Genomic DNA, 14,437 nt, shown 5'->3' with positions numbered 1-14,437 from the left:
CAAGAAGCCTTCTCCAGAACAAGTGTTCTTAACTTGGGGTCCATAGACTCCTTCCCCAGAATGGTTCATGGATGAATTACAAAAGTTCTGTGAACTTGGATGAGAAAAAAAATATATATATACCTTTATTTCAGTACAGTTGGCTTACTTTTTTTTTTTATTTATTTTGCTTGGGTTTTTTTGGAGGGGTAAGGTAGGGCAATTGAGGCTAAGTGACTTGCCCAGGGTCACATGGCTAGGTTTTTGTGTGTGTTAAGTGTCTGAGGCCAGATTTGAACTCAGGTCCTCCTGACTCCAGGGCCAGTTCTCTATTCACTGTACCACCTAGCTGCCCCGAGTTGGTTTACTTTTAATCCAGATGTATTTTGTTTTATGCATTTAAAAACATTGTTAGAAGTTCATAAGCTTTACTATACTTCCAGAAGGATCCATAACACAAAAACAATGTTAATCGCTGCTATAGAAGAATCACTAACAACCTCTCCAGATGCCAGGTTCTTCTGAAACCATTGTTTTTTTCTGGGGATTAATTGGGCTCTCTTGTAACAATAATTGTCTGTTCTTGGCATTGTTTTTATTTTTTGTTAGTTTTTTTGTTTTTTACTGCACTTTACTTTTCCCTGATTTTGTTTAATTGTGGGCTTGAATGGTCTTGAAATGATTGACTTCCCCATACCAAGAAACACTGTAATATCTATAACAGTCATTATAGTGTGTTCCTTAAGAGCTACAGTTTTTTCATGGTTTTTTTTTAATTATTATTAACCATTCTTAAAATCCACAAAATTTAAAACAAGAGGGAAATGTAATACATATCATTCAAATGACAGAGTGCCAGCTAGAGTTGGGAAAACCCTCATAATCATCTAGTAATCAGGATCATTATCAGGCAAAGCTCCAGCCATGCTATACTTAATGGACTTTCCAGTCTTTTCTTCCCTACTGGCCACTTTCTTCCCTTGAGAGGCCATCTCCTGATTAATGACTTTCACCAAAATCACTATTTTAGGAAAAGCCCAACCATGCTTTACTTCAATTCCAACTTTCCATCCCTCTTACTCCACTACTTTCCTCTGTGTTGTTCCGCCATTAGAATGTAAGCTTCTTAAGGGGATGAACCGTTGTACTCTGGGTCCCCAGCCCTTAGCAAAGTGCCTAGAATAAACACTTAAAAAATGCTTTTTTATTTATTCATTCAATCCGTCATAAAAGTACACATGGCCATTGCTGCCACAAATTGGAAACGTGAAAATTATTGTTTGTCCCACATTGTTCACCTGCCATGTTTCTGACCTTCCTTTTAACTTTTTGCGATCTGCCAAAATCTAGAATACTTGTCACATTTTACCTGGCTTTCCTTCTATTCACAAACTCCAAGAGGTAATGGTAACTAACTATAAGGTTTCCCTCATCAACCAAATTTTCTCTGTTGATCAAAGTTGGATCCATAAAATTTCCCTCTTTGGTTTCTCCAGTTTTTGAAAGATAACGTTATCAGGTAATTTAAGAAATTATTAGCTGCTCTGCTTTTGGTATAGAGAGCTTCCAGCAGACATATAGATAATTGAAGATTTCTTTTATTGTTCTATTGATCAACAAGCACTTGTTTTAAGTATTTTTGTTGATATTTTACATCACCTAGATTTTCCCTCGCTCACCCCCTTCTAGAGAGAGGCATTCCTTTTAATAAAGAAGAGAAAAATCAGTAAAACTGATCAACCCATTGAAAAAGATCCATTTGTTATGTTAAGTTACATATCTATAGACCCTCACCTGAAACAGAGCAGAGGAAGGTACCTTTCATATCTTCTTTATGGCCAAGGTTTCAATAAATGTGTATATAAAAAAATGTGTGCATGCACATATACACATACATGTATATGTGTGTGCATACATGCATGCATACATACACATATCAGATACAAGATAATTCAAAGGAAAGTAGCACCTAAGATCAGGAAAAGATTTTGTGTAAAAAGGAATAATTAAATTGAACCTTGAAGAAAACTATTTATTCTAAGAAGGTAAGGAGTAAGAAGGATGTTCCAGGTATGGGAGAAAATGGTTAGGACAAAATCCTCTGAGTGCTTTATGTGAGCAACAGTAAATCCAGGTTTGCTGAACTACTGTGTAACTGAAGGGAAGTAGTGTGTAATAAGTCCAAAAAATTAATTTGAGACTAGGTTTTGAAGGACTTTTAATACAAAACCAGAGTTTGTGTTTGATCTTATGGTAGAATGAACCACTTGTGTTTTTTGAATATGGGAATAAAATTGTTAGACCTGTGCTTTGGAAACTTTTGCAGTTCTGTGGAGAATGGGGTAGAGAGAGACATGAGATCAATTTGTAGCAATTGTAGTAGTCTAGGCAAAAGATGACAGAGGCCTGAGCTAGAGTGGTAATTGTAAAAGGAGAGAAGTAATGGAAGCACATTTTGTGGAGGTAGAAAGGATAAGATTTAACAACTGACTAGATTTGTTGGATAAGTGGATGGTTAAGAATAACACCAATGCACACAACAGAAATAAAATTTCAGAAGAGAGTAGCTTTTTAGGGAAAGAAAATTAATTCTGTTTTGGATATATTGTTTTTATGATGCCCAGTGGAACATCAAAGTAGAATTGCCTCATAGGCAATTGGTGATGTGCAATTGGAGTTTAAAAGACAGATCAGAACTGGACATATAGATCTCTGAGACATCTACATAGAGATGGTTATTAAACCCATGGGAGCTGATAAATAAAATAAGTCTCTGAAAGTGTAGAGAAAGAAGAGGAGTGCCCAAGACAAACCTTTGTTATATATCCACAATTAAGATATATGACATGACTAGTGATCCAACAAAGGGGATTAAAGAGAACCAAGGGAGAATAATAGCATGAAAACTCAGAGAAAGAATGACCAAGAGGCAAAGGTATCACTAGTGTCAGATATTTTGAAGAGAAGACAAGAAGGACAAAGATTGAAAAAAGATCATCAGAGTTGGAGATGAAAATTTTTCATAATTTTAAAGAGAGCAATTTTAACTGACTTAGAAGCCAGATGACAAAGTGTTAAGAATAAGTGAGAAGAGGGGTGGCCAGGTAGCACAGCGAGTAAGAGCACCGGCCCTAATGTCGGGATGACCTGGGGATAGAATCCGGGCTCAGATACTTAGCACCACACCCAGAAATAACTGGCCGTGTAACCTTGAGCAAGTTACTTAACCCCAATTGCTTTAAAAAAAAAAAAGTGAGAAGAGAAATGGAAATACTGAGTATAGACAGATTTCTTTTTAAGGACTTCTGGCTGAGAAAAGGAGTAGAGAGATAGAATGATACCTTGAGGAAATGGCAGGCATTTGGTTCCCAAACTCTTCATCTATTTCCTCTTTCCTGTTAAATTTCTTCTTACCAGATTTTCAACCCAACATCATACATGCTCTTTTGGGATCCTAACTCTGTCATTCAGTGTTAGTTATCAATCCCACTTTCATCTCATCTGCAGATTTGATAAGCATGCTGTCTCTGCCTTTAAGTCATCAATTTAAAAATGTTAATTGATCAGTTCAGGGCCAAGCAAAGATCCCTGGAGCAGTACACTGAAGAATATATCAATAAGGAATGGTTAGTGAAAATCCAGAAAAGGAAGCAGTAAACAGTGACAGCCAGCCTGACTTCAGAAAAAATAGATCATGTCAGACAAACCTTTTTTCCCTTTTTTGAGAGTTACTAGAGTGAAAAATTAAGGGATGTTAGTATTTCTTACCATTCATAGGGGTGAAAAGTTGGGTGTGAGCCAGGTAGTAGTAGTTTGGGAGCTCTTTGAATGGCTTTACTCAAAAAATGAGTCTGTAATGATTTGATGTCAGATTGGGTAGAAGTTCTCCAGTAGAGGGTCCCTAGAATCCGTGATTGCCTCTTGTGCTCTTTAACCTTTTTTTTTTTTATCAATGACTTTAATGAAGACATAATAAATCTGCAAGTGGCACAGAAACATAGGGACAGCAAAGACTGGGCAAAGAGTCAGAAAGATCTTCAGAAAATAGAATGTTGAAATCTCTAAGATTAAATTAAATAGGAATAAATGTAAATTCTCACACATGGGTTCAAAAAATCAGGATGGCATAATAGAAAGAAAAAGTAAGCTCAGCTCTATCCCACTATTAAATAGGATCCCAGCCCCCTAAGGGATGAAAGCAAAAGTCTTTGGGCCAGGAAAAAAACTTCAGCTGTTAAGTGAAAGACCTCAGCACAGTAAGGGGGTCGAGTGTCAGCAGGAATTCTCCTGAGAGACTAAAGTGATGTGGAAGGATTTCTGCACTAAAGTTAGGGGCAGGCAGGGGTAGGAAGAGGCCTGTATGCTAAGAAGGAAAAGGAAAACAACTTTAGTTTTTATTTTAGAAGGAAAAAAGTCTTCACAAGGGGTCTCCCATTGCTTTTAAAGAAAAAAAAAACACTAGATTGTTGTGGTAGTAAAAAGAAATAAAAAGTACTTTCTTCCCCTCTAGGAAAAAGGCCTCAGCTAGGTTTCTTCCATCAGAGAAATCTAACGTTATATTTAAGAAATATAAAGAAAAGGCTTCAACTAAGACTGATCACAATTAGAGGAGAACTTTGGTTTCTATCATAAAGCAAAAGGCATGGGTCAAAATTCTTAATCCAACGGAGTGGCCAGGTGGCACAGTGAGTAAGAGTGCCGGCCCCAGCATCAGGAGACCTGGGATTGGTTCCGGCCTCAGATACTTGCCATCCACACAAAAATAACTGGCTGTGTAACCTTGAGCAAGTTACTTAACCCCGATTGCTTAAAAAAAAAAAATTCTTAATCCAAGGAAAGGATTATCTACTTGAAGACAGACACTTGAAGCAAAGAAAAGATGTTCAGCTTGATATGTTTAGTAGAAGGGGGGAGACCTAGAACTCAGCTCCAGGGCCCCAGCAACAAAAGTGAGTAAACAAACAAAACTTTCATGATCCTTAAAAGGCCAGAGATGGCTAAGAAACAAAGCTCAAAGAGGAGGATAAATTAAAATACCTACTAAGATTAAAAACTTCAAAGAAAAGAACAGCTTGTCCACAAGAATAATTAAAATTCTTCACATAATTCAGGAATTGAAAAAAAAATAACAGAAGAAACCTTACCCTAGTGAAACTCCCTAAAAATCAACATGCACAAAATAGAAATTAATGACTCTAGGAGAAAACAATAATTCTTAAAGTAAAAAATGAGAAAAATAAAGAAAATATATAATATCTAATGAAGAAAAAAAAATCTCACCTGGAAAACAGAATAAGGAGAAATGACATAAGAATTAAGAGATTATATGAAAATCATGACCAAAAAAAGAACCTGCTTATACTTTTAAGAAATCGTTAAAAAAAAATTACTCAGAAATGCTAGAAAAAAGACATGTAAAAATAGAATCTACTGATTACCCCCTAAAAGAAGCCCCCAAACGAAATTTCCTAGAAATATGACTACTAAAATTCAGAACTTTCAATAAAATTTTTTTTAAAAAGCCAACAAAACTGCAAGTATCCAGGAAGAAAGAATTTTAATTGGTATGAAGGAACCACAGTCACAGTCACACAAGATTTAATAGCTATCACAGCAAAGGAGCAAAAAATATGGAATGAGATATTCAAAAAGGCAAAAAACGATAACCAAGAATGACTTACCCAGCAAAATTGAGGGTCTTCAGTGAAATAGAGGATTTTCAAGCATTCCCATTACAATTGGACCTGAAAAAGAACTTTGAACAATAATTCAAGTGAATGATCAGAAGGGATTTTACAAGTATGGAGAGTGATATGTGTATTAAATGGGTTCTTTCAGAATCCCAGTGTCACAAGGGGTCATAGAGATAATCATCTGAGACAAAAAACCCATAAATAGTGCTGTAATGTTTTGAAGATGCAGTAAGAAAAAAAAGGAGGGAAGTGAAGGATATTATATGTTAACAAATAATTAGGTTGTGCAAGTAAAACAACATATATAAATGAAAAAGAGGAAGCAGATGTCACTTGACCTTAACTTTCAGCCAAACTGATCAAAAGGGCAGAACACACATGTACACACACAGTTTCAAATAGGAATATATTCAGCACAACAGGGATATAGATAGAAAAAGGAAGGATTAAAGAGGATAGATTCAGAGAGGAATTAGTCATAAGTAGAATGAGCTTTAATCTTGGGAGAGGGGATAGTGAAAAGGTTTAAAGGAAAATTAGGAAAGGGTTACAACATGGAAAACAGTGAGAAATGGAGAGAAGAAAAAGTAAGAGATTAGCATGGAGAGAAATAATTTTCACAACTGTGAATGGTATAAATTCACCCATAAAAGAGACGAGGTTAGCAGAATAGATTAGCAAAATCAGATCATGTTGTTTTCGAGAGACATTCTTGAAACATAAAGCCTCATACAGTTAAAATAAGGAATTGGAGTGGAATCTGTTATACCTCAGATGAACACACACACACAAATGCAAGAATAGCAAGTGCTATTTCAGACAACAGCAAAAACAGACTTAAAAGAGATAAAGAGCAAAACTGCATTTTGTGAAAAAAATAAGATACTGAATTTATTGCAATAAAGGAGAAATAGTAAGAACTTTGATTTACTCTTATCATCCCACGATAAATCTAACAAAAAATAAGAATCTAAATAAAATTTTATAAAAATTGGATATGATACACTGCTGACAATTATTTATTGGAAATAGAAAAGTATAGCTATTCTTAGCTGTCCTTGGCACTTTTACACTTTCACAAAAATTGATCATGTCTTAGGACATAAAAGTCTCATACATGCAGAAAAACATAAATATTATATGCACCCTTTACTGTCTACAATGTAGTAAAATTAGATTTAATAAAGGTCTACTGAAAAAGTATTAAAAATCAGCTGGAGACTAAATAACTCAATTGTAAAATAAATCATAGAAATGATCATTTCATTAAAGATAATGGAAATAGTACCAAAATGTCAAAATTTTGGGGATGCAGAGAAAGCAACCCTTAGGAGAAATTTTATATCAAGAAAAAAAAAAAAGAATAGGTCAGTGAATTGAAAGTGCAACTACAAATACTAAAAAACAAAAAAAAAATTTAAACACAAAATAGAAATTCTGAAACCAGAGATTATTTAAAAGCAAAAAAAATTTTTTAATATAAAACTAGGAGCCTGTTTTATAAAAAGCAAAATAAATAATTTGCTAATTTGACTAATAAAGAAGAGAAAAATCATATTACCAGTATCAAAAATTAAAATAAGAACTGACAAATGATGAAAAAATAAAGGGTATCATTAGAAATTATTTTGTCCAACTCTGCCAATATAACTAATGGATGAAATAAATGAATATTTTTTAAAAATATATATAAAATAACCAAATTAACAGAACAAGAAATAGTGGATTTAAATAATCCAATTTCAGAAGGAGAAAATGAACAAACCATAAATTAATTTCTAAAGAAACTCCAGGATCAAATGGTTTCACAAGTCAATTGCCTCAAACATTCAAAGAAAAAATAATTCTAATGTGTCGACTTTTTTCAAAGATAGCCAAAATAATTTCTTCCAAATTCTCTCTGGGACATAGACGTGGTTGTGGTACACAAAGTAGGGTGAATAAAGGAAGAAAAAGGAAACTTCTAATGAACATTGATGCAAAAATTTTAAATAAAATTTCTCTCTTGTCACTGTTCTATTTATTCATTAGACATGTCTACTATAGCAATAAAATAAAAAATATATATTGAGGGTATAAGCATAGGTAAAGAAGAAATAGAAGCATCAGTTTCTTTGCAGGTGATATTATGGTCTACTTAAAGAACCCTAAAAAGTCAACTAAAAAAATAACTGAAACAATAATCAACAAACTTGCAGGATATTTTTTAAAATCCACAAAATTTATTAGCATTTCTATATTTTACCAGTACAACCCAGAGAGATAGAGATATTCCATTTAAAAGTGGTACAGAATACATAAAATATTTGGGAGATTACCTACCTAGAACTATATAAATATAACTACAAACCACTATTTACCAAAAAAATTTTTTTATTAAAAAATAATTAAAACTTAAAAAAAAAAACCTGACCCGTATAATGGAAAAATACTAATTATAGGTAGAACAAGTCAATATAATGTAACTGACAATAGTACCTAAATTAATTTATTTAATGTCATAACAAACTACCAAAAACATTACTTTCTAGAACTGGAAAAAAATAATAACAAAGTTCATAGAGTAGGAGGAATGGAACAAGCATTTTATTAAGTATTTGCTATGTGCCAAGCCCTACCCTAAGCACTTTACACATGATCTCATTTGATTTTGATTTGATGGGTGGGCGTGGGGGGGGTATAGAGTATCAAGCATAATATTGACAAGAAGTGAGATTGAAGAGGGTCTAGCAATACCACATTTCAGACTATACTACAGAGCAACAATTTTCAAAACAATTTGAAACTAGTTTTTAAAAATAGATCAATTAGTGGAATAAATTAGCTATACAATATACAGAAGCAGAAACATTATTTAGTGCCCCGGTATGCAGTAAACACACACCCCAGGTGCTGAGACAAGGACTCAATTTTTCATAAAAACTGCTAGGGAAATTGGACAGCAGTATGGAAAAATTAGATTTAGAAAAACATCTCACACCTCGTATACTGAGGTAAGTTCCAGATGGGTATGTGACCTAGATATAAAAGATCATATCATAAATATATTAGAGAAACATGAAAATAATACTTAAAAGAATATTGGCTCAGGGTAAGTTGATGACTAAACAAAGGATAGAAGAGTACAAAAGATTAAATAGATAACTTTGATTACAAAAAGTTTTCAACTTTTTTTGCACAAATCTCATAAAGCCAAAATTAAAAGGGAAATAATTAAATGAGAAAAACATTTTTTCACAAACTTCTCTGAGAAGTCTCACTTCCAAGATATAAAAGAATCTGACTCATATTTGTAAGAAAAAGAGCCTTTTTTTAAATTGATAAATGGTCTAAGGATATGAACAAGTCATTCTTAAAGGAAGGAAATACAAACTTTCTTTAACCATGGCAGGGGGAATGCTCTAAATCACTTCTAATTAGAGAAATGTAAATTAAAGCAATTTTGAGATTCCATCTCACACCCATCAGATTGGCAAAGAACACAGAAAAGGAAAGTGATACATTTTGGAGGACATGTGGAGAAATAGACACATGAATGCACTATTAGTGGATCTGTGAATAGGTACAATCATTTTAGAAAGCAATTCATAATTATACAAAAACATTACTAAACAGTGCACATTGTTTTGCCTGTGTCCAAAACTAATCACAGAAATAGGAAATGGGCACATATGTACAAAAAATATTTATAGCAACTGTTTTTGTGGTGACCGAAAAAACCCAAACAAAACAAAAAACTGGCAACTAAAGGAATGCCCACAGGTTGTGGAATGGATGAAGATGAACAAGATAGGAAACTATTGTAAAATGAAGAAACAGAGGCATTGAAAGGCATATATGAATTTCTGCAGAGTGAAGTTTGAAATAGTTTTATAACCTCAATATTATAAAAATGAAAATTTTTAAAGATTTATAAACTGACAATGAAATGAACTAAATGAGAATTTATGTAATAGCACTGTGAAGACCACTTTGAAAGATCTAAGAATTATGATCAGTACAGTTACCATTCATGTTTCTAAACAATCTGTGATGAAATATGCTATCTATGCCCTGAGAATTGGCAAATTTATTTATTTTTTCATACTTCAAATAGGGGATTTTATTTTGTTTGTGCATAATTTGTTATGAGGAATTAAAAGGGTGAGTGTTCTCCAGTGGGGTAAGAGAAAGGAGAGAGAGAAAATATATTTTTGTTTTTTTTTTTTTTTTTTGGTGGGGAGAAGACAAGGCAATTGGGATTAAGTGACTTGCTCAAGGTCACACAGCTAGTAAGTGCAAAGTGTCTGAAGCTGTATTTGAACTTGGGTCCTCCTGACTCCAGGACCAGTGCTTTATTCACTATGCCATCTAGCTGCCCCTTTGTTCATTAAAAAAAAAAAACACAATAATAGAGAGGTTGGGGGATGCTATAGATGTGTAATGTGACATTACATTCAGATGTAGTTACTGGATTGTTATTTGTTTAATTGTTTTACATTAATGTAGGAAAACTTTCAAGGAACAGGGATAATCTATACATAGTTATAATGTAAAAACAAAACACATCAATAAAAGTCTTTTAAAATCAACTTTAGAAGTACAATGTGGTTAGTCAATACATTCCCTAAATAAGACGTGAACATTTTTGTAGAATACAAGCTCAATATGAGTTTTATTATATGCTATAACAGCCCCCCCCAACTCCAAAAATAAAAAAAAAAAGCTAAAGCAATGTTGGCTTGCATTAAAAAAAGAATGGTTTCTAAAGAGGTGATGGGCCCTCCGTAGTTGGAGCACGTCTGGAATATGGTTGTCAGTTCAGAACTGAACTGAAAGACTTTGATAAGTAACATTGAGAGGAAGTTAAACAGAGGGCTGAAGGGGCTCAAGTCCATTTCGTATGGGAACCAATTAAAGGAACTTGGGCTGTTCATCTTGAAAAAGAGAATAAAGTAGAGATGAGAAGTCTAAGAGGAGAAACACGATTATAAGGAAAAGAGATTTTAGTTCTTTTTGTACTCAGAGGGCAGAACTGGATAAGTGGGGAGAGAAAGGAGAAGAAAGGGAAGTTGAGAAGTTGCAAGTTTAGGCTTGATATTAGTAAAAAAAACCAAACAAACAAAAAAAAACTTCCTATTAATTAGCTATCCCAAAGTAGAATTGGCTGCCCTGAGAAGTAATAAGTTCCCCCTTATTGAAGGTCTTCAAGTAGATAAAAGATGATTCATGTTTGATATAGTATAGTGTAATGTAGATTTCTGTTCCAGTTATGGATATGTGTATTTCTGTGTGTGTTTAAAATATCTTATCATATATACACACACGTTCACACATTTTGAATTTTACACATACACATATGTCCTTCCCAACTTTAAAATTCTGAGACTATAATAATTTTAATCTTTTTTAAAAACTTGATCATTTTTTTCGGCTATGAAATATCAAATGTAGAATAATTAATGCTTTCTACTTTAAAATGTCTTTATTTTGGAAAATAGGCAAATAAAGAATAGTGAAGAAAATTTAAATGGATAGAAAATAGTTCCTATGAGAAAAGAGTTAAAAGGAACAAGGTTGCTTAGCCCAAAGAAGAGGTTAATTTTTCCTCTTTTGAAAAGTTTTTGTTCAGATTCTTTGGTAGTTTCCTACATCTCCAAGGAGGGACCAAGAATTAGACTTAAGCGAACACAGGCAAGATTTTGATTAGACATTTAGAAAGATAAAACATTGGATTGGATTTTTTAAAAAAGAAGTTAGAGAATATGTCCCACGAGAACATCAGAGAATGCATAGGCTATAGTCAATCATGAATATTTTTGACATTTACCTGTTAGATTTCAGATTGTTTCTCAATATCCTTTCCTGCTCTATCAGTTTGTGTATGAGTACAAATATTGTCCACCTTTCTCTTCGTTCTCCTCTTTCAGAAAATAAAGATTTCAAGACTTAGAATTCATATGTCAAGTTACAGATACTTGGAAGTATTTGCCTTATATGCAGTCATCAGTTAGAATAGTAGGAAACCTTGAATTTGAAGTTGACTCATTGGCTGTACCTTAGAATCTGAGACAGAACAAGCCAGCTTTAGTCTTTGCCTTTGGAGCTTTATAAGAAATAGGATTTATACTCTTCCATGTTTGTCCTTCATTCTCAAAGATTATACTTTACTGACCTTACAAAGAACCAAACTACTAAATATATATTCTATTTCAGATTTCTATTGACATTTCTTCATTATAATAAATGAACCTTAAGTTTAAGGTTTTTTTGAAGTCATGAATTCAGTTTTTGTTGTAAATTAGGTGTATTCTTTAATACGATTGGTATGCTTTTTTCCAGGCTGGAGCTATGACGTTCAAGAGAGAAAGGTCCCCAAACCTAAATCCAAGTCTTACGCCGCAAACTTTTCTTGGAACAAAAGAACAAGAGTGTCCACCAAATAGGTCGGCACTGACTATATCTCTGTGTCTGACTGTGAATAAAGTCAGCTGTGCAGTATTTATAGTCCATGTATAATACATCTCTTAATCTCCTAATAAATTTGACCTTTAAACTACAGATGCATCTTGTGGTGTCTATTTAAAATGTTTTTGATGTCTTAAATTGAACCTGTTACTAACTTCCTATATATAGAGCAGATTTGAGATGTTCATACCTCTAGGAAATCTTTGTACTTGGAATCTTTTAAAAGGAATGTTTGAAATTAACTGCAACATTGAAGATTATGGCTTGCTTTTCATAGCCATTTTAAAATGAATAATGTGTTTAAAAACCACCACCATTCTGGAGGTTGAATTGTTGTCTTAAAGGTTCTCTTTTATCACATATAGAGGAAAAATTCACCCTAGCACAATATGGTAAGCCTAAATCCCTATCTACTCTTTTCAGAATGGATCTTCATGTACATCTTTTAGCTTGACTGACTTGTGCGCCATTAAAAATCACTTTCTGAAGCATCTCTCTGTAGTCTGAATAAAAGCAAATCAAGACCTTTTTAGTTCTGATCAAGTCAGTGGGAAACTCTTCCTCTCAGATTAAATAATACTTAAAGGCTCACCTTTTGTGATATTCACAGTTCTAGGTATGCTACTCTACTGTATCATCTTCTATACAGAACAAAAGTGAGGCACTTTTATGGGAAAAATTAATTACAGTTTGAATTGTTTTATTAGACTGGTGCCATTAATTGAATTTATAATGTCTTTTACCCTCTAGCTACTGTTTGAGTGCATCAGAACCACCTGGAAAAGCAGGGTCATATTTAGTAACGCCATGTGCCTTATACTAATCTTCTTTTATTGTGTATTGACATTTTAAGTAGATCAGTAAGTAATGTTTTACAAATGTTCAGCACAACATCATGAAATTCTCACTCCTCTTGACCTCAGAGGACAGAACTAGAGGCAGTGAATGAAAGTCATAGAATAATGGGTTTTGACTCAGTTTAAGATAAAACTTTTGCCAATTAAAACTTTCTCAAAATGGAGTTGGCTACCTTAGGCTGTGAGGTAGTGGATTCCCTCTCCCTTGAGGTCTTCAGGCAGAGGCTGCAGTACCACTTCCTGAATATCGTGTAGAAGAGACCCCTTTTCAGATATAAATTAGACTGAATGGCTTCTGAGCTCCCAGTTCTGTGATTCTGTGAAGTTCTTATTTCTAATAGGGATATAATATGTACTAACCAGCGTTACAACCATTTTTTCTGTTAAAGCTAAATTTAGTATGAAATGCTAAATTTTTCCCCATAATTGTTTTCCCAAAAAATGCAATTGGCCTGTTTTCTTGATACAATTTGAGAAAGCTCAGCAAATTAAAATAAATAAAATGTTGTGATTTCATTTTCCTGCTCCTGAAAGATTATCTATATCTAATACATATGTATACATACACACACATGTGAATGTATATATATGTGTGTGTGTATATATTTTAATAACCTTTTGCAGTTACATTTTTTCATAGGCTTAAATGTACACTATAAATTAGGCATTTTATTTCAGTTAAAAGGTAAAATTGCATTTTAGAACAGTTCTGTAAAAATGTTGAGAGGAATTTGATGTTAAACTGGGATTAAAGCAACCAGGAGACATCAAGCCCATACTTCAAATCCTGATATTTCTACAAATATTTATTCAGTGTCCTGCCCTCTCTTTTTGATTATAATAAAAATTTGCAACTGTTTCCTTTCTGTTAGTATTACAACAAAACTGATTTTATAACCAATTTTACACTATCTAAATGTCTTATTTCCTCTCTTTGGTAGTCCCCTGTCCTTATTGTATTATATTGTTCCTCTAGCTACCTGAGTGCTTCATCTGCAGTACTGAGGAACAATGATAAGGCCCTGTTATGGGCAAAGTTGATTTTTGAATTGCTTTTCTAAGTCTGATGCCTAGGGAACATTAGTTAAATTTCTATTGTCTTTCACTGTCTGGATATTGTTTTACTGGGTGGGTCAAGACCACTGAAAAAAAGTAATTTTCAATAACTCCACCCCCTTTATATTAAGTAACTTCTTAAATCTATTATCTTGAGAAAGTTTAAAGTTTTCTTGACAAAGCATACATAATGGGCAAATCTGAACATTTATTAACAATTTTTACAAAGATTTTACTTTTTTAATGTGGGAGAACAGAAGGAAAAGAAAGTATTTTATTAAATGCAAAATGAAATTAATTTTAAAAATGTATTCTTTTTAGTTTTATGTTAAATTTGGTCTTTGCTCAAATAAGTTGATGGACTGTCTGTACACAGATAATTGATTTGGGAACAATCCCCATTAT

The 14,437-nt window shown here is 33.3% G+C and overlaps 1 protein-coding gene across 3 annotated transcripts in view; it reads left to right on the top strand.

The window, feature by feature from the left end:
- The window catches only part of NDUFS4 (NADH:ubiquinone oxidoreductase subunit S4), a 164,085-nt gene that overhangs the window by 132,804 nt on the left and 16,844 nt on the right, over window positions 1-14,437 (top strand). The window contains exon 5 of one of the 3 annotated variants that reach the window (XM_069095289.1): window positions 11,994-12,212. The exons of the other annotated variants lie outside the window; for them this stretch is intronic. Within the exon in view, the coding sequence (XP_068951390.1) occupies window positions 11,994-12,097 (104 nt within the window). The 3' untranslated portion in view covers window positions 12,098-12,212. Of the gene's footprint in view, window positions 1-11,993; window positions 12,213-14,437 lie in introns of those variants that run through there. 3 annotated transcript variants of the gene reach the window in all.

The sequence above is a fragment of the Petaurus breviceps genome, unplaced genomic scaffold, assembly GCF_028583685.1.
Source record: "Petaurus breviceps papuanus isolate PSGF00001 unplaced genomic scaffold, PetGlider_PUasm1.0 226, whole genome shotgun sequence".
NCBI lineage: Eukaryota > Metazoa > Chordata > Mammalia > Diprotodontia > Petauridae > Petaurus > Petaurus breviceps.
The sequence above is the reverse complement of the archived record's forward strand: the minus strand, read 5'-3'. Positions and strand labels throughout refer to the sequence as shown.